The following is a 27,124-nucleotide window of genomic DNA, read 5'->3' as shown; positions in this document are numbered from 1 at the left end:
CAATGAAATTCTTGTTAATAAAAATTTTAGAACTTTATCTATAGTTTCCTTTTTATTGAATAAACCAATCAGCAAGTTTAAAAATTAGTAACAGTAATCATAGTACATTTGATTTCATTTATTTTATCACAAGTTTGTTATATTGATTGAGTTGAGTCAAGCTCAAGTGTGCTGGCGCAAGAACACTGCCTCAGCATTCTCGTCGCTGCAATACAAGCAAGGATGCTGCTGCCCCAAGCCTTGCTGCTTCAACCTCTCTCTGGCCATCACCACCACCTGCTTGTTCGAAAGTGCAGCAGGGTTCTTCTCGAGCACGTTTTCAATCGCATTGCTAAATGCGCCATATGCTTTCCCACCTGCACTATCCGGGTTCATGTCTGCTGAACTCTCGTTTGCTTGGCAGCCACTCAATAGAATCCCTGCATCAGGCTTCAGCAAGTCCACCATGTCGAGTTCACGTGGGTGCAGCTGGAACTTGAGACTGGCGTCTTCTCCAAAGGATTCAAGCAAGTGGGTGCCAATGTCTGTTGTGTTGATGTTGGTAAGTGATGATAGGTGCTGTAGAATTGATTGGAAGGGGATGGTTTTTTCCTTTGCAGTGTTTGGCATAGATGGGAGTGAGAGCTTTTCACCGTTAACGATGGTAGACGGTCCAATCTGCTCCTTCTCTTTGTCTATCAGACCTCCACTATGGCACGAGTCTGAAATCATAGTGAAGCTTGCTCCCTTAGGCATGCGGTTTACAAGATGACGAAAATCGATATCTGCAAACACAACAAAGATTTCAGCTAAAATTATTGCAACTTCAAGAATTACTTTTCCTAATCTAAATAACCAACAGATAAACAAACCTGTAATGAGATTGAAGTCACAAGGCACAATGGCCTCATCTTGCCGAAGGAAGTTTCCATGTTTCATAGATGGAACTCTGGTTCCATGTCCACTGTAGTGAAAGAAGAGCACGTCTCCCGATTCTGCCTTACTGACCATTCGCCCCAGCGCACGTTTGATGTTGGAACCAGTTGGCATCAGCAACGAGCCTGGCTCATCAGTCAGCACCTGAATATTGCTCTCTTCAAAACCGAACCTGCTCATTAGCTTCTCTCGCATGGCCATCACATCATTTATGCAGCCATGTAACTCATACTTGGTATTAGGGTAATTGCACCCCACCAGAACTGCCATTCTCTTCTTTGCCTCCATTGTTGCACCAATATCTCTCTATCCTCTCTCTTTCTCAAACTAGTTTGATATGATGGGCTTCAGAATCTAGCTTTATTTTATACACATGCAGAAACAACTATATCTTAATGTCTAACTTGCATTATGATACAAGCAATCTTTTTGCTTGCTCCCTTGCTTTAGTTAGCTTTCAAGCTTAACCATCAGCACATTTCACATACGTACAAGTTAAGTCCCAATGAAACAGGTGTTCTAAACTTAAGCCACTTTTCTTTCAAGAGGAGCGTTGACTAACAATAGAAGGTTTGAAAGTTTACCACTAATGGAAAGCTTTCAAGATGACAATTAGATAAAAGGTTCCATGCATAATAGAACCTTTTCAATCTACAGTTCTACACCTAATCTTGTCAAAACATTCATTCATGCTTGTGCGTGCTAAAACCTTTTCACTACTTGGGTATTTTCATCAAACAAGAAACTAAAAAAGCATGTTCAATAGACTTTTTTTCTCATAGAAGAGTTGGAAGCAATAGAGGACAAGAGGAAGACTATCTGTAGATAAAGGTCCTAAGCGAAAGGATTGCAGAAAAACTTTCCACGTAGCTGATAAATAAGAAGATACGTGATTAAAATTTATAAGAATAAGTTAAATTTCAAGAGGAAGAAGCAACAAATAACTGTAAGATTCCAGATGTCTTCCCACTTTCTAATTTATTCTGCAAATTTCTTCTGTTCTTTTTTCAACCAAATTTCCACAAAAGATAAATGCTTCTCCAGGTAATTGTGAGCCAACTTACTGGAAAGTCCTTCCGAGGCCCAGCACCAATGTCTCACAAGATGCCAATTTTAACATCCTTGGAGAAACTTGATCGCATTTAAAACCCTGAACAGCTTCAACCAAGGTCTCTTTTGAGTAAAAATATAATCCCAAAAAAGATAGCTGGCTGCTTCAACATTTCTACAACAGAAAGAAAGCTGAAAACACTAACAATAAAATTTCAAAACATGAGCAATTCCAAGTGCCAGAAGAAGATGGAGAACTACATTGTGATGGGAATGTGAGAATTTGCAAGACTTTTATACAACATTGTGATGCTAAAACGAACAGAACTTGCAAGAAATGTGCCACAAATTCAGTTCAGTGACCAGAAACTCAGATGTCAAACTCTTCTCTACAGAACTATTCAATTTATGAATGAAGAAGCTTGTATAAAAACGAGAGAGAATTAGAGAAGTTTGAGTTTCAACTGCACTAATTGTACAAGCTTTGTAAAGTTTACAACTGAAACCCATGTACATACACTGTTTTAAAAACCTCAAAATGTCTACACCTAGGCTCCAACAAGCATTGCTTGAGCATACCCCGCTCCAGGGCAAATTTTTCAAAAAAAATACAATAGCGGCTGCAGATAATAAATAAATGAATGAATGAACGAATGAAAAGCTTAAACAAGAACTGCTGATTCATCTTCTCCATCTGACAATCTCCTCTGGAAGCTCTCTCCCTCCCTCCAATACAATACTTGTGGAGGCACATAAAAGTTGTACTAGAAGAGGAAAATGAGAAGGGGATAAGTGACATAAGTCTAATGATGGGAGGAAGCATAGATGAAGTCCTGTAATGTGAAGAAAACTTCTAATTTTTTAAATATTTGCAAGGTAATTTGGTAAGGTACTTTTAGGATTTTGTAGAGGTTGAAAGTTTAGCAATACTTTAACTTTCATTTCTCAATCTCATGATTGATACTGGTTACCTATATATGTATAATTATGCATTGATATTTTATTTATTTGCACTTAGTCTAATTGACGGTTTCACAAATTTTCCACTTCACAGTAAAGATCCAGATTGCCATCGTGCTTTAGACTTTAGTGAATTTCACACTGTATAAAAAGAATACTGTATACAAAGATGTAATAGTTTATCTCATCTCATCACCACTTGGCTCACAAATTCCCTAGATTTGGAAGTACAATGATATCCCCTCAACCTAGCAAAAATCCCCACATGTTAGGAAAAGGGAAATAGAAGGGAAGAAGAAAAGCCAAAGATCATTCTTGTCAAGACCTTTAGTTGCTGAGTTAAGAGAGGTTATTGTATTGCAACTAAAGATCTTTCCAAACTTTAAAATCTGAAGTTGAACTGTTATAGTTTATACTACCATCTTGACACCCCAGAAACAATGTAGTCCGTACGGGATCTATGTTTATCAATGCATGGGCTGTTCCTCTTGGACTCGCTGCAATAGCAACCTCATCCGCACCAATTATCACTTCAGCATATCCTTTATCACCTACGTTGTTATTCTCCAACTGCATAGGGTGCATAAGGAAACACAGAATCCAAATTAGCAACAGGATAAGACAACTAATCAACTTAGGCATATTTAATTCTGAAACCTAGCATTTTTTATTCAAGGAAAGAGTTCCCAACTTTATGCTACATCCATAAAATGCGTGAAATAAAACAGATAAAATAAACAAATGATTTCCAATCTCGTAGTCCTTAGCTTACCCTGAATTTTGTTCTAGCCCCCCAAAGGACAAATGTCTCGTTACATGTATGATGCCTGTGGTTTCCCCTCATAGCACCAGGTTGAATTTCTCCAATATGAACAGAAGCACAGGTCACTGCTCCACCTACAAGAATAACGAAATGATCACTGTGATGAACGTGGGCTTCACTTGGAAATCACAATGCCGTAAAACAGGAAATTGGAATTCAAGAACTGACTGAGTATGGAGCACTTATAGGATTAATAAACAACTGGGTTTGGGATTCAGTAGCAGCGGATAGAATTTTCATGCGGTTTCAAGCTCAAAGAAATGAACAAAGGCGTATAACTTTAAACTCAGATAAGTCATAATAGCCGAATTCAGCGCAAACTAAATGGAACATTTATGATTTAAAACCAGAAGCGTAGCCGATGGGAGTACCAGTAATGCCAGAACCAAGAGCGAGAGAAATAGGGTCGAGTAGCCAGCCCCTGTTGTCCTTGGCAATCGGGGAAGGAAATCCAGACTTGAAACGAACGAGGTTGGCCTTGAGATCATCGTCCCTGCTCCAGGAATCAGGAGCCTGGTGATACCGAGAGGAGAATTGAGAAGAAGAGTGCTGAATTCTAAGAGAAACCCAAGTGAGTAAGAGGAAAATAGAGAGAAGGAAAGGGAAGGCGTGAGGCTTCTTCAGAAAGTTCTTCAGATGCGAGAATGATAAGGCTAACGAGAGCGAAAGGCTTCGGGCTTGGGATTGGCTGTGAAATGGACTCTCTAAACTTTGAGGATTGGTGGAAGATGAGAATGAAATGGAGTTCCTCCTAGGGTTCGCCATTGTCGTCTTCTCTGACAAAGCTTCGCATACTAACCACTGCCCAAGTGCCCGCTATCAAATTCTCTCTCTTCCTATTCTTTTCGCGACATTGATTTTATGTCTTATTCAGAAAACCAATTTAAATTTAAATCTTTTTTAAGGCTAAGCTATATAAAAACAAGATTAATTTAAAAAATATAAAAAAACGACAAAATATTTATGTATATATATATAGAACAATTCCAAAAACAGAAAAGATGTAGAGGTGTAAAATACCAAAAATATTCCGTCAACTACGCAATAATGCAGGTGTAATATGTTTGCGATCGTTTAGATATGGTTCAATATATACGCGATCATTTAGATATGATTTATACGCGATCGTTTAGATGTGGCTAAAACGCGATCATTTAGATATGATTACAACCCGATCATATGGTACAACACAATCGTTTAGATATGACTATAATTTATACGCGATCGTTTAGATATAATTATAATTTATACGCGATCCTTACATATGACTACAATTTATACGTGATCGTTTAGATATGGTTACAATTTATTGTTTAATTTTGTTACACGATCGTTAAATGATCTTTTTAAAAAATTTGGTATACGATCATTTAGATTGGGATCGTTTAGATTTATTTATACGATCATTTACATTTTTTTTATTTACATTTGGCTACTCAAATCCAAATGATTTTTTTTTTTCAAAAATTTTTATGCACGATATTTTATTTTTTTTACATTGATCGTTTACTTTTTTTTTAAACGATCGTTTACTTTTTTAAACGATCGTTTACATTTGACTACTCCAATCTAAATGATTTTTTTTCAAGATTCGTTATCTTTCTTTTCAAATGTAAATGCATAAAAAAAATAAAAGAAGAAAGATGATGGAAAGAAATCGCGGAGAAGAAAATCAGAAAGACGATGGAAAGAAATGCGAAAAAAACGAAGAGAAAAATAAGAAAAACAATGCAAAGATTAAACGATATAAATAAATAGTTGAAAAAGAAAAGAAAAAGAGAAAAGAAGAAAGACGAAATCGTAGGGGAAGAGGGAGAAGACGAAATAACATGACGAGGACGAATCGCGAGGAAGAAAGAAATATGAAATGGCAAACCTGTAATATTGACTAACTTTGTGTGTGTGGTCACACACAATTCGACCTCTGTTGCACATTTCTCTTTCGGCCAATATGCAATCGTCTTTAATTGGTCATTTGCAAATTCCACTGTATTCCTAATAACCTCGATTGTTTCAAACAATTGGCCACCTCGTTTCCTCTTGCTTCCAGTTGAAGCATGTTTGCTTTCACTAGATCGACTTGCTCGTGTTTTCATCAGCTCATCAGGTGACATATCCAATCCCTAACTATACATTGTCGGGTTCTTCGGATCATGCAAATCATCGATGGAAAAATCATCGAAGTTGTCTGGTACATTAGACCCTACATCAACAAAGGTCTCTAATAGTCCTCCTAGAGCCAAATCTTTGCCAAAAACATAGAACATATCATCGTAGGAAACAATTTGTTTAGGAGGCCCATAGTTGCATGATGACTCTGTGCAAACATTTCAATAGATTAGTTGTTGATTAGGATTATAAACATACAAAAGAGAAAGAGAGATAATAGAGCTAGATAGGAGAGAGCAAGAGTGTACTTCTTTTGTGTCCACATACATTTTAGTAATTCACTCAAATTTTAAAAAGTATGATTATTTAACATATTTTTTTTCCTAATTTTTGGGTCATCATCGGCTAGACTCAATAATTACGTTGTGATTCACTGATAACATTATGATAGACTCCTTTTAACTTATCGAAACCAAGAACCAGAAGATGGAAAATTGTCATAATAACACATAAGTTTTCATCTTAAAAAACTAGCACCAATTTTGAAAACTCGTAACAATAGTTGTTGTTAGTACATGTCGATCATCCACCGAAATTTACTAGAAGTTTAACCTTTTCAATTGGGCTTTTTTAAAGAATAATAAAAAAATACAATAAAATCTATGACAAAAAATTATTAAAGGACAAAAACTCATTACATTTATTTTGCTGTAGAGCTTATTTTGCCATTCTTAACAACTTATGGATTGGTTTGGTTGAAATCTCTTGGAGTATTAACTAGAGAATTCTTAAAATTTTATATTATTCAAAATCATATGGCAAATCTTAACAAATTTTCAAAACTTCTCAAAATTTGACCATCTCTGTCAAAGCTTATATTAAAATTTTACAAATTTTCTAAATCTTTATCCTAATTTAAAAGTTCTTTAACCTCCAAATAACAAAACCAACGATAAACTTTCACAAATCCAAATTAAAATACATTCAAGTCACCACAATCAGACTTTAAAAAAAAATTACACGAATCTAGCACATTTAACACCATAAAATTTAATATGTTTGGACTTTTACACTAAAATCTCATATAAGATCAACACCGAGATTCTATCCCAATCTTATCATTTTCTTTTGCAAAATTCGATATTTTTCAAAATTTTAAAATGATAAATCAATATTTGAAAAATCTATTTTGATGATTGAAACTCGAAAATTAATGCCGTGAAAAGAAAACAGAAAATTGGTTATATTTTGATGATGATTATGTAACGAGACAGAGGAGTTGGAAGTGGTGAAATCTGGAGAAGAAGAAGATGCTGAATCATACTGTTCAAACTTTACGGGGTAGAACGGGGATCATGGCGAGGAAGATATCATCAATGCTCAACGGTACTGCCAAAGAGAAAGTGGACTGCCTCGTCATCGGAGCCGGTTTGGTCGGAATTGCAGTGGCCAGGGAGCTTTCTCTCAGAGGCAGAGATGTTTTGGTGCTGGAATCTGCTCCCACCTTCGGTACCGGAACCAGTTCTCGCAACAGTGAAGTCATCCATGCCGGCATTTACTATCCTCGCAATTCTCTCAAGGTGAGCTCAATCTTCCAGTTCCTCTCCTTCTTGAATTTCTTCTGCTAACAGTTCGTTGATTTCAACTTCGACTACTGATCATGCCGAGCTGTTTCCGATTGAAAATTAGGTTATGGTAGTTGATGAACGGATTGTTTATTCTGTATAAGGTGGTAATGCTATTGCTGAACCGCAGAAAGTAAATTTGTAGTGTACTTATTGAATAAATTGATTATCTGATTCCTCTATCACATAAAGTTACGTGAATAAAAACGAATGCTGCAATAGAAGAGAAGAGAAGAGAAGAGGAAGTGATAGTCATAGTTGTATAAATAAAAGGAGTTTCTAATAGTGAAGTGAAATTGTTGGGGCGACCTTCTAATCCTTTTCTGAAATCTCTTCTTAAAAGTTCATAGTTTGAGCGGGTGATGGTTGTGAATTTACGAACTCGATCAATTTTTGCAGGCAATTCTTTGCGTAAGAGGAAGAGATTTACTCTACCGGTATTGTTCTGAACGCCAGATACCTCATAAACAAATTGGCAAGCTTATAGTTGCTACTAGAACATCGGAGGTTCCAAAATTGAATGAGTTATTGATTCGGGGAGTTCAGAATGGGGTTGAAGGTTTGAGGATGGTTGATCGTAATGATGCAATGAGAATGGAACCTGAATTACAGTGTGTTAAAGCCTTGCTGTCGCCTTTGTCTGGAATTGTTGATTCTCATTCTTTGATGTTATCTTTAGTGGTGAGTATTAAAAGCATGTTTGATAATGATTTCGAACTTGTTAAAAACTTAAAATTACTTCATGTTCGTTACCACTCTTAAACATGCTTTAATCATTAAAAATTAGTTCAAAGTTTGATTTTACAATTTTAAATGTGATTTTCGTACATGAGAATTGATTATGAATGATTAAACCATGTTTCAGAATACATTTTAAATATGACAAAAGTGATTACACTTCAAAGCATGGCCTAAGAAATATATACATGGATAACTTCATCCACAATATATTTATTCGTTATCTATGCTTGCAGCGATGTTGTATATTTGATCACTTTAATTTACTTGCATATTGACAGAAATATCACTCGCTTGTGGGTCCAGGGGGAGGCTGAAAATCATGGGGCTAAATTCTCCTATAATTCTGCTGTTATTGGTGGTCATGTTCAAGAAAATCAAATTCACCTCCACATATCTGATTCGAAAAATCTTGAAAATTCGAATGGGGTGCATCTACCAGTGCCAGAGCTCACGTTGGTTCCTAGACTTGTAGTGAATTCGACAGGGTTATCTGCGGTTCCCCTTGCAAGGAGTTTCGATGGTCTCCATGGTGGAGTCATTCCTCCCTCTTATTATGCCCGTGGATGCTACTTTACACTGTCAAATGTGGGAGTCCCGCCATTTCAGCGTTTGATTTATCCTCTGCCAGAGGATGGTGGAATTGGTGTGCATGTTACGTTGGATTTAGATGGTCAAGTCAAGTTTGGTCCTGATGTTGAATGGATTGATGAGGTTGATCAAATCTCAAGCTTCTTGAACAAGTAGGCATTCTATGCCATTTGTCTTGTTAATTTTATTTTCTCATTGAGTGTTTCATTATTGAATTTTTATTCAAATTGTTGGCTTCTGGTAGTGATGGATTCATACTAGCTGAAATAGAGACTCCATTTCTCTGGTTTCAAAATTTAAATTCTGGTACAATATAATGATATGGGTCAAAGAAACATCTCTTTTCTGGTTTCATCTTTCCATATGTTATGAGATAGGTCGTTGGCAAATTATTCAAATTCAGTCGATGTTTCAATTGCTGATTTATTTTTATCTTCCATTGCTCTAATAATAGCCCGATCCTTAGGGCTCATGTCTTAGTTTTTTCTTTTTATTTTCCTTTCTTTTTCACTTGTTCTTGTTGAATCCGTACGGAAAGCTTGCTGTGATTTGGGGATTTGCCAGAACTCCTTCAATAAATTGTATGAATATGGACTCATCTGCTGCCCCCTATGTGGCCTTTTCCTGTTACCTTTCTTGTTTTTATACACTTCTCTTAGTTTAAATACATGAATCTATGTAGAGTGTTGAAATCCTTGAGTTTTATGAAAATAAAATGATATAAGTTTAAAATGATTTGTCTCGGAAGATTAGTCGAGTTGGAATGCATGTAAGTAAGCCTTGAAACTCAAAGATGTAAAAGAAGAACGATGTTCATCAATTTAGTGATATTTTTTTCTCTAGGTTTGACTATTCTGTGCGTGGTAGTCGTGCTGAGCGCTTTTATGAGGAAATAAGAAAGTACTACCCCAGTCTGAAGAATGGATCTCTACAATCAGGATATGCAGGAATTCGGCCAAAACTCTCAGGGCCTCGACAAACTCCAGCTGACTTTGTTATACAGGTCATTTCTAAGATCTTTATCTAGAATTATGCATATCCCATGCGCTACCATCCAATAATCTTTGACCTGTGATTGGTACGGATAGACAATAAGTAGTTTTCTTCTGCAACTAACTCACCTGTTTACTTTGAAATTTGTTAGAAGTTTGTTCTTAAATACAAATTTAAAATTTGGATAATGCCAATGGATTTATTCTTTCAACAAACGGATGATGTTGTGGCAAGACTTCCTTTGACGATAAGGTGTTTTACAGGGCGGAAAATAGACTAATACAATAAATCTGGAGATAAGAGAAATGTGGAAAATAGAAGGAACAGGAAAAAAATAAAAAAAAATAAAAAAAATAGTTGCGTTTCAAATTTCAAGTTGCTAGGTCACCCATGAAGCGAGTACATAAGAGAAGGGGCAAAAAGGAGATTACACCCCCAACAAAGGGGTAGTTGGCTGTGGTCCCGAGGGCTGAGGTGGCAAAAGAATGTTGGTATTTATATTTTAGTTTTGTGCTAGAGTTAGTTATCTTGGTTTATGTGTTTTGGAGTTGAACAATAGCTCACTGTGGAGAACCCTCTTATTTGGCTGAGTGTTACTTGGTTATTATCAATATAGTACTTATTGAAAGCAATAAACATGAAACTGGTTTACGTGGAAACCCGAGAACCGGGAGAAAAACCACGATGTTTTTAGTTTTATTATTTTCTGATATGAATACAATAGGTACAAAGGGAGAGAATAAATAGAGTACAATAAAAGTAAGAAAGGAAAATATCTGGGAAATATTTAGGAAATAAAATCTTATATATTATTCTTTCCAAAAATAATTCTAACACTCCCCCTCAAGTTGGGACGTAAATATCAATGAGGCCTAACTTGCTAACACAAAAGTCGAAGTTTGGTCTGAGAAGCCCCTTGGTGAGGACATCAGCAACCTGTTGGCTCGAAGGGATGTACGGAATGCATATGCTCCCACTGTCAAGTCTTTCTTTGATAAAATGCCGATCAATCTCAACATGTTTAGTTCTATCATGCTGAACTGGGTTGTTAGCAAAACTAATAGCAGCTTTATTATCACAAAAAAGCTTCAATGGAGTCTCACATTCCTGAAGAAGATCAGACAGGACTTTCTGGAGCCAAATTTCCTCACATATTCCCAAACTCATAGCTCTATATTCAGCCTCAACACTGCTTCTGGACACAATATTTTGTTTCTTACTCCTCCAAGTTACAAGATTACCCCAAACAAAGGTACAATAACCGGAGGTAGACTTTCTGTCAACAACAGATCCTGTCTAATCCGAGTCAGTATATGCCACGATGGTCTTTTTGTCTGTCTTTTTAAACATCAACCCTTTGCCAGGTGTCGTTTTTAAGTATCTCAGAATTCTTTTGACAGCTTCCATGTGTTTCTCATAGGGAGCTTGCATAAACTGGCTGACAGCACTAACAACAAAGGAAATATCAGGACAAGTATGAGATAAGTAAATCAATTTACCCACAAGGCGCTGATATTGTTCCTTACCAACTGGAACTTGATCATCAGAGTTTCCTAGTTTACGTTTGAATTCAATAGGAGTGTCAGCGGGATGACATCCCAACATACCTGTCTCGGTTAGCAGATCAAGGGTGCATTTTCTCTGAGACACGGAGATGCCTTCTTTAGATCTGGCCACCTCCATTCCAAGGAAATATTTCAGATTTCCCAAATCCTTGATTTCAAATTCATTACCTATTCTCTGCTTAAGTTGACTAATTTATGCCTGATCATCTCTAGACAAAACGATGTCATCCACATAAACTATCAGAATTGCAATCTTCCCTGTCTCGGCAACTTTTGTAAATAAAGTGTGATCAGAGTGTCCCTGACTGTATTCTTGGGACTTGACAAAAGTAGTAAATTTGTCAAACCATGCTCTGGGTGACTGTTTCAGACCATATAAGGATTTCTGGAGTTTACAAACCTGTTGACCGAACTGGGCTTCAAAACCAGGTGGAGGGCCCATGTAGACCTCCTCTACTAGATCTCCGTTCATAAAAGCATTTTTAACATCTAGCTGATATAGAGGTCAATCTTTGTTTACAGCAACAGAAAGAAGGACTCTGACAGTATTCAACTTAGCAACAGGAGAAAAAGTTTATGAATAATCAACGCCATAGGTCTGAGTAAATCCTTTTGCAACTAATCTTGCCTTGTGTCTGTCAAGAGTTCCATCTGCTTTGTATTTGAGAGTCAACACCCATTTGCATCCCACGGGCTTGTGTCCCTTGGGTAGGGCACAGATCTCCCAAGTGTTATTCTTTTCAAGAGCTTTCATCTCTTCCATAACAACATTCTTCCATTAAGGGCACTCTAAAGCAATATAAATATTTTTCGGTATTGTGGTAGAGTCAAGGCTGGCAGTAAATAAAAGCTCTGAACTGTGGTGATAGATTCTCGTATGACACATAATTAGATATAGAGTGCTTTGTACAAGACCTAGTACCTTTTCTCAGTGCAATAGGAAGATCAAGAGAAGGATCATACTCATCATGTTTCCTTGTATGGCCCTATTCAGCTTCATCGTTACTGGTTTCTATTCTAACCTCAGTTTCATCACCATGGTTCTTTTCTTCCATATTTTCAAGAACAGTAGCATCAGACTTGTCATTCTCACTCATCGTATTATTAGTACAAGGTTCTGTAGGGTTTTCCATACCTTGGTCTCAAGGAGGTTCGAAGTCTTGGACTGGAGCCGGCGGTTGATTAGTAGGGGACCCGACTTCCTTTTTGAGATTCCTCCTGTAGTATGTTTTCCAAGGAACTTGGTTTGTAGGTAGGATTATAGGGTGAGGATCAATGTCAGACACGGTACTAGGGTAGGTTTGATAAATTCAAAGGTGCTGTTAGACTCTTCACTCACACTCTCCCCCTGAAGATGGCTAACGGGAAAATAGGGTCGGTCCTCACAGAAAGTAACATCCATAGTGATAAAGTATTTCCTGGACGGCGGGTGAAAACATTTATAACCACGTTAGTGAAGGGGATACCCAACAAACACACAAGCCTGAGCCCGAGGGGTAAATTTGGTCTGATTAGGGCAAAAACTATGGACATAAGCGGTACACCCAAACACACGAAGAGGAACCTTTGAAACGAGACGAGTAGAGGGGTAGGACTCCTTAAGGCATTCCAAGGGAGTTTGAAGGTGGAGGATACGAGAGGACATTCTATTGATTAAATGAGCTGCTGTAAGAATAGCATCTCCCCACAGGTATGAAGGAAGGGAAGTGGAAAGCATAAGGGAACGGGCTACTTTCAAAAGGTGACGATTTTTTCGCTCGGCCACTCTATTTTGTTGAGTGTAGGCGCACGAGTTTGGGTGAACAATCCCCTTAGAGGCTAGAAATTCACTAAGGTTATGGTTTTGGAATTCCCGACCGTTGTCACTTAGAAGAATAGCAATTTTTTTATGGAATTGTGTTTCAATGGTGTGATAGAAGTTTTGGAAAATAGCAGAAACCTCAGATTTATCGGTGATAAGGTAGACCCAGGTAAGACGGGTATGATCATCAATGAAGGTTACAAACCACCTTTTCCCAGATGAGGTGGTGACCTTGGAGGGACCCCAAACGTCACTGTGGATAAGGGTAAACGGTTGTGTGGGTTTATATGGTCGTGAGGGAAAAGAAACACGATGTTGTTTTGCCCGAATGCACACATCACAAGATAACGAGGAGACATCTATTTTAAGAAAGAGATGGGGAAACAAATATTTCATATACGTAAAGTTTGGGTGACCTAATCGAAAATGCCACAAACATAAAGTCATGTTCAGAGGTGCTAAAATAGGAAGACAGTAAACTAGTCGTAGAGATACTACTGTCGGAGGTATCATCATTAAGGATGTAAAATCCTCTGCTATGTCAGGCACTGCTAATCGTTCTCTCTGAATTCAAGTCTTGAAAGCAAACAGACTCAGGTAAGAAAGTAGCTTTACAGTGCAGCTCACGGGTGATCTTACTGATAGATAACAGATTGTAAGAAAGCTTAGGCACATGCACAACATTATGGAGGGAGAAACCATCAAAGAGGACTATTTGTCATTTTCCAGCAATCGGAGCTAAAGAGCCATCGGCTATCCGGATTTTCTCATTATCGACACAGGGGTATAAGTGACAAAATGCTCCGAGAAACCTGTCAAGTGATCTGTGGCCCCCGAGTCCAAAATCTAGGGATTTGTCCCATCAACACTAATAAGGCCAGAGGACTGAGACATACCTGATTGAGCAATGACGCTTAGAGTAGGACAGCTGGTCTGACTAGCAGTAGGGCCAATGGGCTGAGAGGTGCTAGCAGTCTCCCTAACATCAGTACGCCCTAAGTTCTGTTGCTCCTTGGAGGAGCGTTTGTTACCTCTTGGGGGCCGACCGTGGAGTTTCCAACACCGATCCTTGGTATGCCGTTGTTTCTTGCAGTGCTCACAAACGAGAATTGGTTTCTCATTATCATGGGTCAAGGATTGAGCACTAAAGGCAACAGAGTTAGTTATATAATTTGAAGGCACATTAGGAAGCGAAATTACCGGGTTCTTGGAATACATCGGTAGATCGGTCTATGCCAAGGATGTACTAACTTCAAAGATAGCTCTCCTATAGGTATGATTAATCCCGAGACCATGAACATATGGCTGTCCATAACCGGAGGGTACCGATGGCTCGCCCACTTCAATCCACAATCTGTTATGGTGTTGGTCAGCCCCGTTCCTATAGCAGAAAGGTTGCTGTAAAGGATCGACGCACAGATCTGCATTGCTGTACAGATTTGACAGTTTTGAAGGTTGCTGTCCGGCGGCGCGTGCGGCGGCGGATGACCGGAAGGGTGAGACGGTTGGACAGACGACGACGCGTAGAAGCGGATGGGATGGGCGGTGAGATTAACGGGCGGCGGCGCGTGGGCCCACGCGCCCGACAGAGGCGGCGCGTGAATTGGTTCTTGGCCGGAAAGTTGCGCAGACGGTGGTGGGGCTTGGCCCATTGGATAGATCGGCGGCGTCTGAATCCGGTGGAGTAGTTTTTCCATGGTGGTGTCCACGGCGGCGACGGCTGTTTTGGTCTGGGTTATTCCTAAAATTTTTTCTAGGGTTTCATTGTTGCTTCACTTTGATACCATATTGAAAGCAATAAACACGAAACCGGTTTACGTGGAAACCCGAGAACCGGGAGAAAAACCACGATGTTTTTAGTTTTATTATTTTCTGATATGAATACAATGGGTACAAAGGGAGAGAATAAATAGAGTACAATAAGAGTAAGAAAGGAAAATATCTAGGAAATATTTAGGAAATAAAATCTTATATATTATTCTTTCCAAAAATAATTCTACAGTACTGCAAATCTTTGGTTGCTCCTTGTTCTCGTTTTATTTTTCTGTTGTCATCTTCTTCAAGTGTTTTCGGTCTTGGCAAGTTGTATCAGAGTCGTTCAAAAATCTGGGGAGATGGAGGAATATGACACAAAAACAACTCGAGGAGAGACTTAATGCGACGGAAGCAGACTGATAGAACACTAGTATAGATGTTCTTTATTCAATTGGTAAGAGAAACTTCAGTACAAAGAAAGATTGATAGATTATCAATTTAGAAATAAAACACAAAATACTATAAGAAAAACAAGAACAAACACACTCTATTATCCTCCTCTCAAGGGTGAACAGCCCACTCACAAATAACTGATCCCCCCTTCTTCCCTCTCCAACTTCTTATTAATAACAACTACAATATGTAACTATCTAAATATCTAATTAGCCTTATACCCCTAACCCTATACTAATCTAGGTATGTAACATGGACATTAGAGCCATCAAGCAAGAAATACAGAGGATATCAACACTTGAGAAAACGCTGTAAAAAATGCACGTCATGTTATCTGAGATGTATGAAGACCAGCAACGACTACAAACAACCTTAGAAATAACGGGGGTGAGTACGGGAAAGAGGAGGATGCGAATCGAGGACGAAGATTCGGAAACAAAGGAGCCGGAGGAGGGGGAATCTTCCCAACTCCAAGAAGGGGCAGCAGGGCAAGGTAGGACCTGATCTAGTTCAAGAAGTTGGAGATGCTGGTGTGTCACGCTCAGTCCGCACGCCTCCTTAACCTCGTTATGAGGCATGCGACGCAACTTGAGCAGCCCACGCTTCTAAAGCGAAATGCCAAATTGCTCACTTAAGTTCTTGAAGCTTGGCTTAAATCGCCTAGTTCGATCTTAAGTCCTTTTAAACTACTAAGCGATTAAGAAAACATTATACAGCGGAAATAACAAAACTTCTCTTTTATTAACTTAACTCTACGCGTTCCACAAATACACTATACGTGCTTTCTCTATACAACAAGACTTAAAATAAACTTCAGACCTTCAACGTCTAGCTCAACTTTTCAAGTTTAAACCTAGATCGCCTAGCTAACGCCTCCACACATAGCAACTTGCTTTACTCTTCTTAACTTGGCCCTAACGTTTGGTTACTTGGGGAAGAGAAACTTAAAATGTAAGTTGAATACTTAATGAGTGATACTTTTAGAAATCTTTTTGGGGAATACAATTCAACCAACACATTCATTTTCATAAGCAAAAACAGGCTTCATGCCTCATTTCATAAAATCACATAAAACACATATTAGTCTCTACTCATTCCTTTCCGTCAAGAACAAGAACTATTCTCATGCATAGACTACTATGATGATTGCATCATCATCAGCATCTCCTGAGAATCTCCCAATTGATTTCTTGTTGCTCAGGCTGCTAACACAATTGCATTGGTCAGCTTCTTATCGCCAATGGTTGCCTTGACTCATTATGTGCACATAATAGCTAGTTTTTTGGTAGGAATAAGACTAATGGTTTACTTACAAGCATAGCATACAATCAGTAAACACGAAACTCATCCTTTTAACACATAAAAGCTTTCTTTAGAAATCATGCTTCTCATAAACATTAATGTATTTTACAATATACAATATACCATGAAATTAGAATGAAAGCTTCAAAATCTGTAAACATCTTTGTAAAATCACTCACAAACACTAAGTAATCCTTTATCCTCAGAATGCCTAGTCCCCTTTCTTCTCGCTTAAAAGCTTCTTTCTTTCCGCAGAATAACTTTTGAAAATTTAGCATAATAATTCTTTCTACTGACCCTTCACCCCTATTTACACTAATCCCAAGCTAGATTAGTCGCTCTTAAGTACTTCTTAACTTTCTAGCTCTTACTTATAGTGGCACACATGTTAGCTTAATCTTTCTCATGACCATGCTTAACCTTAACCTTAACACGTAGTCCACTAAATAAGCACTAACAGGAAATTTCCTAGAATTTTCCTAACACGCCTCGTTTGGCTTCATCTCGCCTTGCACCAAAAAGCCATCTTCTTTCCTCCCGTTGCCTAGCTTCAACGCAAACTAGCAAGATGCTTAACTCCTCAAAATGCATACTTTGTCCAAAACACCTTCTTCAAAACCTTCGTTTAAAACTTTATTTCCAAGTGACCCTTCTTTACTAGACATGGGTTTCATATGGTGTTTAATGGAGATGACTTGGATGGGTGGTTCTATAAGGCAGAACACTATTTTCAATTGCATTTTTTGAATGAGAAGGAGAAGTTGAAGATTGGGATTGTGAGCCTTGAGGGGAGGGTTTTGAACTGGTTTTGATAAGCAGAAAATCGGAGGAGGTTTAGGTCGTGGAGGGAGTTGAAACAGAGGATCTATACCCTTTTTCATCCGCAACAACAAGGGACTCCTTGTGCTCGGTTCTTGACTATTAAACAAGAGGTAATGGTGAAGGATTATTTTTAGAAGTTTGAGGAATTATCGACACCCCTATCGGACATGGCAGAGGACGTATTAGTTAACACGTTTATGAATGGGTTGGACCCAGTGATACAGACCGAGGTTTTTCAATGAAAGCAGTGGTGCCTGGAAGATATGATGGACACGACCCAATTAGTGAAGGATAAAATAGAAACAGCTTGAATGGCCCACAGACTGTATGGGAAAGACTGGAAATCGGTTCAAAAGCCAGCAGTAAAAAACGTAGAGGGTTTGGTCACGCATATGGTCACTTTGCATAAAAGATCCCACACCTTGGTATGGCCACGTCTGGCTCTAGCACAACTGGAGGAGCAAACCAGCAGGAACATTCCTTCAGGAGGTGGGTGGACTCGAAGTTGCATGAAAGAAGAGACAATGGGTTGTGCTACCAGTGCGGCGAACCATACAGCAAGGGACACCACTACGAGAACTAGGAACTGTGGCTTTACATAGTTGTAGATGACCTTGAAGATACAAAGATGGAAGATGTGCCCACAGAGGAGCAAATGATGGAGGTTAGGCCTATAGTCGAGTTGTTGCTGAACTCAATGGTAGGGTTGACAACACCTGGTACGTTCAAATTCTAGGGGATGCTCGAAGAAGAGATTGTTATCATGGTAGGTTGTGGGGAAACTCACAATTTTATATTATTACGCCTGGTGGAAATCCTCAACCTCCTGGTGACTGAGACAACCAACTATGGAGTCATCATGGGTTTGGGGAAGGCAGTCCAAGGGAAGGGAATGTGCATGGAAGTCACAGTGGGTCTACCGGTGATGGTTATAGTGGAAGACTTCCTTCCATTGGAATTTGGCTACCTAGACATGGTTTTGGGAAGCAATGGTTGAGAAAACAAGTGTATGACCATCAATTAGAAGGAGCCAACGATGACCTTTGCTATAGGAGATGCCAAGGTAGTCTTGAAGGGGGATCCATCTCTATCCCGAATGGAGGTGTCTTTGAAGATGTTGTCCAAAACGTAGCAACGGGAGGATCAAGGATTATTGATTGACTTCTGTGCCATGGGGGTTTCGAAGGAAGATAGAGAGTTGGTGGTCACAAAATTGGTTTAGGAATTACAACGGGAGTTGGAAGAGTTACAGTAGGCTTATGATGACTTTTTTAATTTTCCTGATGGCCTACCTCCATAGAATCCAGTTGAAGGATGGGATAGACCTAATTAATGTGAGGCCGCGGTACCCCCATGCCTAGAAAATCTAGATTGAGAAGCTTGTCCCTGATATGCTTGCAACTTGCATCATTTGACCTAGTAATTGTTTTTGCAGGGGGAGGAGATTCATAAGGTTTCTGGTCTCATCAACCTTTTTGGAATTGAATCACCTGGGCTGACTTCAAGCCTGGCCATTGCAGAGCATATAGCTGCAAGATATATGTAAAGGTAAGACTCCGTCTAATAATGGTTTCGCTTTTAGCTTTCTGTTTTTTTAAATTGAAATGACTTGACTGGCTATTTCTTTGTTTGACAATTTTTTTTTAAAGATTTGACTAAATTTCAAAAACGAAAGCATATGGTTTCTAGAGCTATTTTCCTTGGTTTTAAAAATTTGGTAAGAATTTGAAAGACGTTCTAAATTCATATATTATAAAACAAAGAAAATCTTTGGTAAATTAACTTTGGGAATCAAAAAATAAAAAACAAAAACATTATTGGATGACTTGATCTTGAACAAGTTTGCATTTGGTAACCCTGAGGTTAGTTGTGCTTCTATTTTCTATTAAGAGAAAATCAAGCTAGGCTTTTCAATGTAATGAAATAGGACCTATCAATGGAAAACCAAACCAAATTTTAATAGAAAACAAAATAATTGCATGAGAAGTAAAATGATAATTTAAAGGACGCGTTTACTCTCCAGGAATTGGAGGAAAAAACATTCCCTTCGAGGATAGTGTTTACCAAAAGGACCCAAACCAAGGATGAGAATCAAACGTGAGGGTGAGACCCACTCCAAATTTGGCCATCTCATTCCATCAAATGTCTCGTTTAAAGTGAGAATGCTATTCATTTGATGTTGTTAACTAATAGTTGTCTTGAAATAGAATAAAAAAAACAATGATGTTGTTTACTTCCATCTAGAATCGGTGTGAAATATAGATGATTACCCGAACGTTCTTTTAAAATAAAACTAATAATTTCTACAACAAGTTTGTGTTCTACTGTAAAATGAGCTTAGTTATTAAACAAAGGAACTTCCCTCCCTTAATTCGTTTCCTTTTTCTCTCCTTATTTCCTTTTTGCATTCTCTTTGTTTTTTTTGCTGTTAAATTGCATTTTATCTTTGTGATTCGCATCATAATGCTCTCTTTAATGTTTCACATAGTCAAACTTCACCAAGGTAATGTATCACTCCTCTTTCCCTTTCACTTTCGTTTCTATTGCTTTTTTAAAAGTTGTTTTGATTCAATCTATTAGATGTGCTTCCCATCTCCTGATTTCAATATATTCTGAGGGTTGAATGTTGTTTTCGATGGAGTGGGTATGTTATGTTGTATGATGTCTTTGTGGTGTCATTTGGTTAATCACAAAAGTTAGGGTAAGGGTTTAGTTGTTTGATTTTGTATGTAGCTGAAGCTTCATGAGGTGATTGAGATTTGAAGGGGGGATTTGCAAAGTAGCAATACTTAGTGTGCAACTTAGGCTACACCCAAGTTCATGCCCCCTTTTCCTCCCCAAATAAAAAGTATTTTTGTTTTTTTTAAGAAAACCAATTGTCATGTGACAATTTTTAATTGGGTGCAATAAGGGTTATGTAATGGATGGGTGCAGCTTGATAGAATTTGATTGAAAGTAAATAGAGTCTAAGCGATAGTTTGAGCGAGAGCAAGAGTAATCTTTTGACAAATTGCTTGAGATGATGACGTTGTGAACTCGCCTATTTATTGAATTGGTCTTGGTATAGTTTAAGTTTATTACGTTTTAGATTTTGTCTTTATTGTTAAAATCTAAGAAATCAATTGAAAATATATGATCTTGGTCCATCATGAGTTATCCTCAAGACATTTCCTTTTTCTTGAAAGAGAAAAAATTCAAAATTTATTTGTTACCTTTGTTGCACTGAAAAAGAAATTATGATTTGGATATTCTTTGTACAACTTGCCTATACATTAATAAAAGATAGTTTTAAGTGAAACTAATCAAAACATCATGAAAGACTGACTGCTTAGCCAAATGTATGAGTAAGTTCATTATACTTTGTCTTTACTTTATGAATCACAATTGTCTTGTTAACGAGTGATTTTTTGTGTATGTACTTTGAGATGATTCTAATTTCATTTCTATTAAAGTGATTTATTTTTAAAATTAAACGCACCGTAATAGTTTTGTTAATAGACGATTAATAAATGTCAATGTTATGATAATGTGAGTTTGTGAATCGATGTATGAATAGCTCGGTGTCTTTTAAGTATAATCAAACTACTTTTTGTAACATTCATTATCATATGAGTATTGTGATACATTCTCAAGGTTCCGGGCGATCATGAGAGTCTTTTAAGTAACACTCATGGCCATAGCGACCTTGGAAATACATAAATAAAATTGGCATAGATATTAAAAAAATATACTATTATTCAAGTGAGTTTAACATGTGATAGTTGATATGATATTTCATCTTAGAAAAGAGAGGTTCGATCTACCATTTCTACAATTGTTGTAATAAAAAAACATACTATTAAAATTGACACAAAGTTGTTCCCTAGCGTAAATTGATGATAGGAGACAAATGAACGTAATTTCGTGACGATTACCAAGCCTAAAAAATTATATAATTCTCTTTAAGAAACCTACAATGTATAATGCAAAAATGTCAACCTTCAAGCCTTCAAAATATAAAAAGAAAATGAAAGGTTTTAGTATGAATCTTATTTCTAGAAAACTAGAGGGTGTTTGGACATTCTTAATTTAATGTAATGAGTTTGTAATGCTGTTTTGATTAAGAGTCTGATTTTGATTTATAATACTAAATTCATACAATTCACACCGTTTTCAATACAACCATTTTTTCTACCAAGACATGCTTCTCAATTTCATTTGCGTTCTGCTTTCGATTTGTTGTGCATTTGAACTTTTACATTTTAACTCTCTAAACAACATTTAAACAGAGAGGTGAGGGGTGCCAAACTATTGTTGATAAGATAGATTGAGATGCATGATAGTTTGATAAGATAGATTGAGATGCATGTAATATAAGTCGATTCAAACAAACACGTTGAAGAGTAGGAAAAACATGTGTATACTACAATCAAGATATTGAATTTCTGTCCGGGTGTTGATATTTTTACATTTTCAATAAATTTGACGTGGTTAACTATTTTCATTATATTATAAAAAAATTAGGAGACATAAAAAAGCAATATTACTCCTATAAATAATAAACCTGTTAACTTAGGATTAAATATTTATGGAATTATTTTTTATTTTAATAATAAATTTTAGAAATATTCATTTATATCAATATTTCAATTGATATTTCTTTCAACACATTCGTAAAATTAAGACAATATCTTATATTAGATAAGGAACTTGCAAGTATAGTCTTTTAACAATATGGGCGAGGAACTTGCAAGTGTAATCTTTATAATATAACACGGGTAAGGAACTTGCAAGTGTAGTCTTTCTTTTCCAATTTTTACCGACTCGGCTAGAGATGTCCGGGGGGGGGGGGGGGGGTTGGGGATGCCCGTCCTCGTCCTCGTCCCCCTATCTCATTCTCCATTCCCACCAATTTTCCCGTGGGGAACGGGGCGGGGATTCCTCGTAGGGAAATATTTCCTATTTTTTTAAAGTTTAATCTCATTTTCTAGTCCACATTTACTTGAAATATATATACATTTTCAATGTTGTTTTATTTTCGATAGAATATTATCAATTCTCTTATTTAAAACAATTCAAAATGTCAACTTATCATTGTTAATAACAATAAAAATTCAGCTATTAGAATGTATATTTAGAAAGGAAAACTTACATAAATGTAACAAAACACCAAACTATTTACGACCCGTGTAACAAAGTCCATAAAATTAGTCATTTTTTAAATATTCCAAATTTGCCCTTATCTTCATCGCGATTTTTGTGCGATTTCTTTCATCATCTTTCTCTTCGATTTGTTTCATTGTCTTTTTTGTTTTCCTCTTCTTTTTCTTTGCGATTTCTTTCCATCGTATTTCTTCTTTTCTGATTTTGTGATTTCTTTCAACCGTCTTTCTTCTTTTTTACATCGTTTAATATTTACATCTTCTTCTTTTCTGATTCTTTTTTACGTCGTTTAATCTTTCCATCGTCTTTTTTTATGCGTTTACATTTGGGTAACAAAATCTAAACGACTGTGTATAAGACAAAGAATCTTGAAAAAAATCATTTAGATTGGAGTAGTTAAATGTAAACGATTGTGTAAAAAAAAATAAAAGACTGTGTATAAAGAATCTTGAAAAAAAATCATTTAGATTGGAGTAGCCAAATGTAAACGATCATTTAAAAAAGTAAACGATTGTGTAAAAAAAAAAAAGATCGTGTATAAAAAATCTTGAAAAAAAATCATTTGGATTGAAGTAGCCAAATGTAAACGATCGTGTAAAAAAAGTAAACGAGAAATCTAAACGATCGTGTACAAAAGAATTAAAAAACATCGTGTACCAAATTTATAAAAAAAAATCATTTAGATTTGGGTCTCCAAATCTAAACGATTGTGTAACAAAATTAACGATGAAATTTAAAAAATAAATTGTAGCCATATCTAAGCGATCACGTTGTAGCCATATCTAAATGATCGCGTATAAATTATAATAATATCTAAACGATCGCCTTGTAGCCATATCTAAACGATTGCGTATAAATTATAGTCATATCTAAACGATTACGTATATATTGAACCATATCTAAATGATCACGTATAAATTATAACCATATCTAACGATCGACTTGTAGTCATATCTAAACGATCGCATATAAATTATAGTCATATTTAAACGATGGTGTATATATTGAACTATATCTAAACGATTGTGTATAAATTGTAGCCATATCTAAACGATCACAAATATATTACGCGTGCATTATTAACGGGGCATTTTCGGTATTTTACATAGTGAGCCTCTAGGCTTTTTTCGTTTTTGGAATTGTTCTATATAGTGTAAATATTTTGCCGCTTTTTTATATTTTTGAAAAGACCCCTTTAGAAATCTATCCATAAAATTAAAAAATCCATAAAAAAAGAATCAAAGATCAATCCATGAGTATTCTAACAAAGCCTTCAATTACATTATATTTTTTTTAAGACATAACAACATATTTTTTAAAGAAAAGTTTAGAAATCACAACATATATATCCACTTTTTAAGAAAAGTTCACAACATACAAATGAAATTAGGGAAAATAAATAAAGAAATGAAATAAAAAAAAAAAGAAAGGAAGAATATCAAAATATGTTTTTTTTACTCATTTACATATTATTAAATAAGTAAATAAATAAATATTATATTTATATTTAAGGATATAACAAACTATTAAAATATTTCGGTCCGTATAGCAAAGCCTATGAAATTAGCCATTTTTTAAATATTCCAAGTTTGCCCTTCCGTCTTTCTTCTCCTCTTGGCTGCAATTTTTTCTATCGTATTTCTTCATTTCCTTTTTTTCATTGCGATTTCTTTCCGTCTTTCTCTTTTTTTTTTTTTTTTTTTTTATGTCGTTTAGATTTGGGTAACCAAATCTGATTCTTTTTTTTTTGCTGCGATTTTTTTCCATTGTATTTCTTCTTTTCCATCTCTTTTTTTTTTACTTTGTTTAGATTAGGTAATTAAATTAAATCTAAAAGATCGTGTATAAAGAATCTTGAAAAAGATCATGTATAAAGAATCTTGAAAAATATTGTGTATAAAGAATCTTGAAAAAAATCGTTTAGATTAGAGTAGCCAAATTTAAACAATCGTGTAAAAATAAATAAATGATCGTGTAGCAAAAAAATTAAAAAAAGAATTGTTTAGCCAAATCTAAACGATTATGTACCAAAGAATTCTAAACAAATAAATGATCGTGCAAACAAATCTAAACGATCGTGTACCAAAAGAATCTTGAAAAAATTCGTTTAGCCAAATCTAAACGATCGTGTACCAAATTTTGAAAAAAAATTCGTTTACATTTGGGGTAGCCAAATCTAAATAACTAAATCTAAATCATCGTGTAATCAAATTTAAACGATTGTGTAACCAAATTAAACGATAGAATTGAAAAATAAATTGTTTAGATTTGGCTATCAAATCTAAATGATCATGTACTAAACAATAGTCAAATCTAAACAACCGTGTACCAAATATATTACGCGCGTTGTTGACGGAGTGGTTAATGGGGCATTTTGGTATTTTCCATTGTGAGTTTTTTCTGTTTTCAAAATTGTTCTATACAATGTAAATATTTTGCCGCTTTGTTATATTTTTGAAAAGAGCATTATATTTAATTATATAGATTTGGCTATATATATAATATGTTATATTTATGTTCGGGGTGGGGGTGGGGTCGAGGCCGGGGAATGTATTCTCCGTCCTCGACCTCGTGTTGCCAACAGGAAAAAAATTTCCCCACTCCCTCCCCCATTCCCTGTGTAATTGAGAATTCCCCGTCCCGTTCGAGTGGGTTCCCATAGAGCCCCGACCCTGTAGGATAAATGGACATCTCTAGACTCGACCTCGAGTTTGACTTTCAAGAAAAAGTGAAGAATATTGTGATTGAGAATCAGCTAAATTAAAACAAGAATTTAAATATTAATCTCAATATCAATTTCAAAATTTCACTTTTATTGATATTCAAGTTTGCAAGTGAAGGAATTTATAATAATTATTTAAATTAGTAATTTAGTTGTTTTTACTCTGATACAAAATTATAAAAGTAAGGTTCACTCAATTGACAAAAAAGATTTATGTTTTAAAATTTTTATTCAAACTAAGTTATAGATAACTAAACAAGAAATTTATGGGTGGGTTGTGAATTGTAATGAAATAAGTTTGTAATGTAATGTGATTTAAAACTCATGTTTGAATTAAGTGTTTTAGATCTGATTAGTAATATTAAATTGATTACGTTCTGACAGTTTTCAATTTAACCATTTTTCTATTATTTTCATACTTTAAGATTCCATTCTATTTTGTCCAGGATTTTTTATATATCCCAACGTTCTTACATTCCAACACTCCAAAGAATCTTTAGATGTGAAAATAATTAGGCCACTTGCATTTATGCCAAAATATAAAATGAAAATTGAATATGTGATCTGACGCTTTAAAATTTGTTGGAATGACAAATTAATAAGTCCAATCCAACTGAAACTATTGAGATCGAAATGCCCTCATAGATAAAATAAGTTGGTCGGATGCATTGAAAGGAGCGCATTCGAGTTAATAGCCTCAACGACAGGAATTGAACATGGAATTCTTTAAGGGATGTTGCTGATGATGCGATCATTGCAGTAGTCTATGCATAGGCATGATCAATGTCTTGGTGGAAAGGAATAAGTAGAGGCTAATGTGTGTTTTATGTTTTAACACATAATGAGACGTTGTGAAATAATCTTTGAAAAATGATCTTACTTGTTTGATTGTATTCTCCAAAGGTTTTCCTAAAATGTCACTCACTAAGCATTCGACTTACGATCTAAGTTTCTCCTTCCTTAGGTAAACAAGGCATTGAGGACAAGTTGTGAAAGGTAAAGTGAGCTGCTAGGTGTCACGAGCATGCTTGTCCAAGGCGTTGTTTGCTTATGGCTGTATGTCCGAACAACCCCAAATCGCTTTGTCTTTATGTTTTGTACATAGTTTAGGTCATTGCTTTCCTTTTTGTGTCATCGAGCTAGAGTATGACGTTTCAATATTTTCATATGCAAGCCTGCCAAGGCTAAAAATGTTTAAAGTGTACTATAGGGGAGACATAGTAGTTGAATCCTCGATCAAGCCTTGTCACATTATTTGCAAGCTTAGATTTTCTTTGCAATTGATAGTATTCAATGCTTTCATTTATGATGTTTTCAATGATTTCCTTTCTCTCTCATATTTTATAAAACGATTTTTCCAAGAAAGTGAAGGGAGGCTACATCATATCGCGAGTTTGTCCGCGACCTTTAGATTTTATATGGTTGACTTGTTGACGGAGAAGAATAAATGCAACACAATCATGTTTGAAAGGCTACGATTGTGACAAGTGGTATCAGAGCCAAATTGGCTAATCGATAGTTAAGACAAAAACATGTCGACAACAAATCAATCAGGCAAGGCCCAAAAAGACCGACTAGTAGAGCTAGAAGAGCAGATGCTCTATCTAGTGGAAGTTTCTGACTCCATCTACTTATCGAAGTCTCGTTTCCAAGAAATTTTCAAGAAAGCTGATAAAATTGATGCAGTGGTTGGTCGTGTCGAAGGATTACCAATACAAGAGTTATTGGCAAGAGTCGACACTCTAGAAGTAAATGTTG

The 27,124-nt window shown here is 36.2% G+C and overlaps 3 protein-coding genes across 4 annotated transcripts; 1 reads left to right on the top strand and 2 right to left on the bottom strand.

The window, feature by feature from the left end:
- Positions 1 to 14: 14 nt before the first annotated feature.
- On the bottom strand, positions 15 to 2,886 carry LOC103495877 (metacaspase-9). Its single transcript, XM_008457556.3, has 2 exons — positions 852 to 2,886; positions 15 to 764 (listed from the first exon to the last, which is right to left on the bottom strand). Exons 1-2 carry the CDS (start codon positions 1,201 to 1,203, stop codon positions 163 to 165), a joined length of 954 nt encoding a protein of 317 aa, XP_008455778.1. The 5' UTR covers positions 1,204 to 2,886; the 3' UTR covers positions 15 to 162.
- A 154-nt stretch (positions 2,887 to 3,040) lies between these two features.
- Positions 3,041 to 4,639, bottom strand: LOC103495876 (uncharacterized). The gene is made up of 3 exons (XM_008457555.3): positions 4,120 to 4,639; positions 3,698 to 3,822; positions 3,041 to 3,495 (listed from the first exon to the last, which is right to left on the bottom strand). Exons 1-3 carry the CDS (start codon positions 4,511 to 4,513, stop codon positions 3,289 to 3,291), a joined length of 726 nt encoding a protein of 241 aa, XP_008455777.1. The 5' UTR covers positions 4,514 to 4,639; the 3' UTR covers positions 3,041 to 3,288.
- Positions 4,640 to 6,990: 2,351 nt separating this feature from the next.
- On the top strand, positions 6,991 to 20,589 carry LOC103495875 (L-2-hydroxyglutarate dehydrogenase, mitochondrial). Of its 2 annotated transcripts, none has more exons than XM_008457552.3 (6): positions 6,991 to 7,437; positions 7,882 to 8,163; positions 8,527 to 8,963; positions 9,655 to 9,814; positions 18,938 to 19,050; positions 19,526 to 19,873. In XM_008457552.3, the coding sequence occupies exons 1-5, from the start codon at positions 7,168 to 7,170 to the stop codon at positions 19,046 to 19,048; spliced, it is 1,260 nt and encodes a 419-aa protein (XP_008455774.1). In that variant the 5' UTR covers positions 6,991 to 7,167; the 3' UTR covers positions 19,049 to 19,050; positions 19,526 to 19,873. The 2 variants fall into 2 exon arrangements, with proteins under 2 accessions (XP_008455774.1, XP_008455776.1); XM_008457554.3 differs by lacking the exon at positions 19,526 to 19,873 and adding an exon at positions 20,236 to 20,589 and having other exon boundaries at positions 6,993 to 7,437.
- Positions 20,590 to 27,124: the final 6,535 nt, after the last annotated feature.

Source organism: Cucumis melo, chromosome 8 (assembly GCF_025177605.1).
Source record: "Cucumis melo cultivar AY chromosome 8, USDA_Cmelo_AY_1.0, whole genome shotgun sequence".
NCBI lineage: Eukaryota > Viridiplantae > Streptophyta > Magnoliopsida > Cucurbitales > Cucurbitaceae > Cucumis > Cucumis melo.
This window is presented reverse-complemented; position numbering and strand designations above follow the sequence as displayed.

Excerpts from the sequence above, each read along its gene's own strand:
- LOC103495877 (XM_008457556.3), bottom strand. The coding sequence starts at position 1,203 with ATGGAGGCAAAGAAGAGAATGGCAGTTCTGGTGGGGTGCAATTACCCT. Across the intron at positions 765-851 it reads TGACTTCAATCTCATTACAG|ATATCGATTTTCGTCATCTT; the intron begins GTTTGTTTATCT and ends TTGTGTTTGCAG.
- LOC103495876 (XM_008457555.3), bottom strand. The coding sequence starts at position 4,513 with ATGGCGAACCCTAGGAGGAACTCCATTTCATTCTCATCTTCCACCAAT. Across the intron at positions 3,823-4,119 it reads TCTTGGTTCTGGCATTACTG|GTGGAGCAGTGACCTGTGCT; the intron begins GTACTCCCATCG and ends TTATTCTTGTAG. Across the intron at positions 3,496-3,697 it reads GGGCTAGAACAAAATTCAGG|TTGGAGAATAACAACGTAGG; the intron begins GTAAGCTAAGGA and ends CACCCTATGCAG.
- LOC103495875 (XM_008457554.3), top strand. The coding sequence starts at position 7,168 with ATGCTGAATCATACTGTTCAAACTTTACGGGGTAGAACGGGGATCATG. Across the intron at positions 7,438-7,881 it reads ATCCTCGCAATTCTCTCAAG|GCAATTCTTTGCGTAAGAGG; the intron begins GTGAGCTCAATC and ends CAATTTTTGCAG. Across the intron at positions 8,164-8,526 it reads CTTTGATGTTATCTTTAGTG|GGGGAGGCTGAAAATCATGG; the intron begins GTGAGTATTAAA and ends TTGTGGGTCCAG.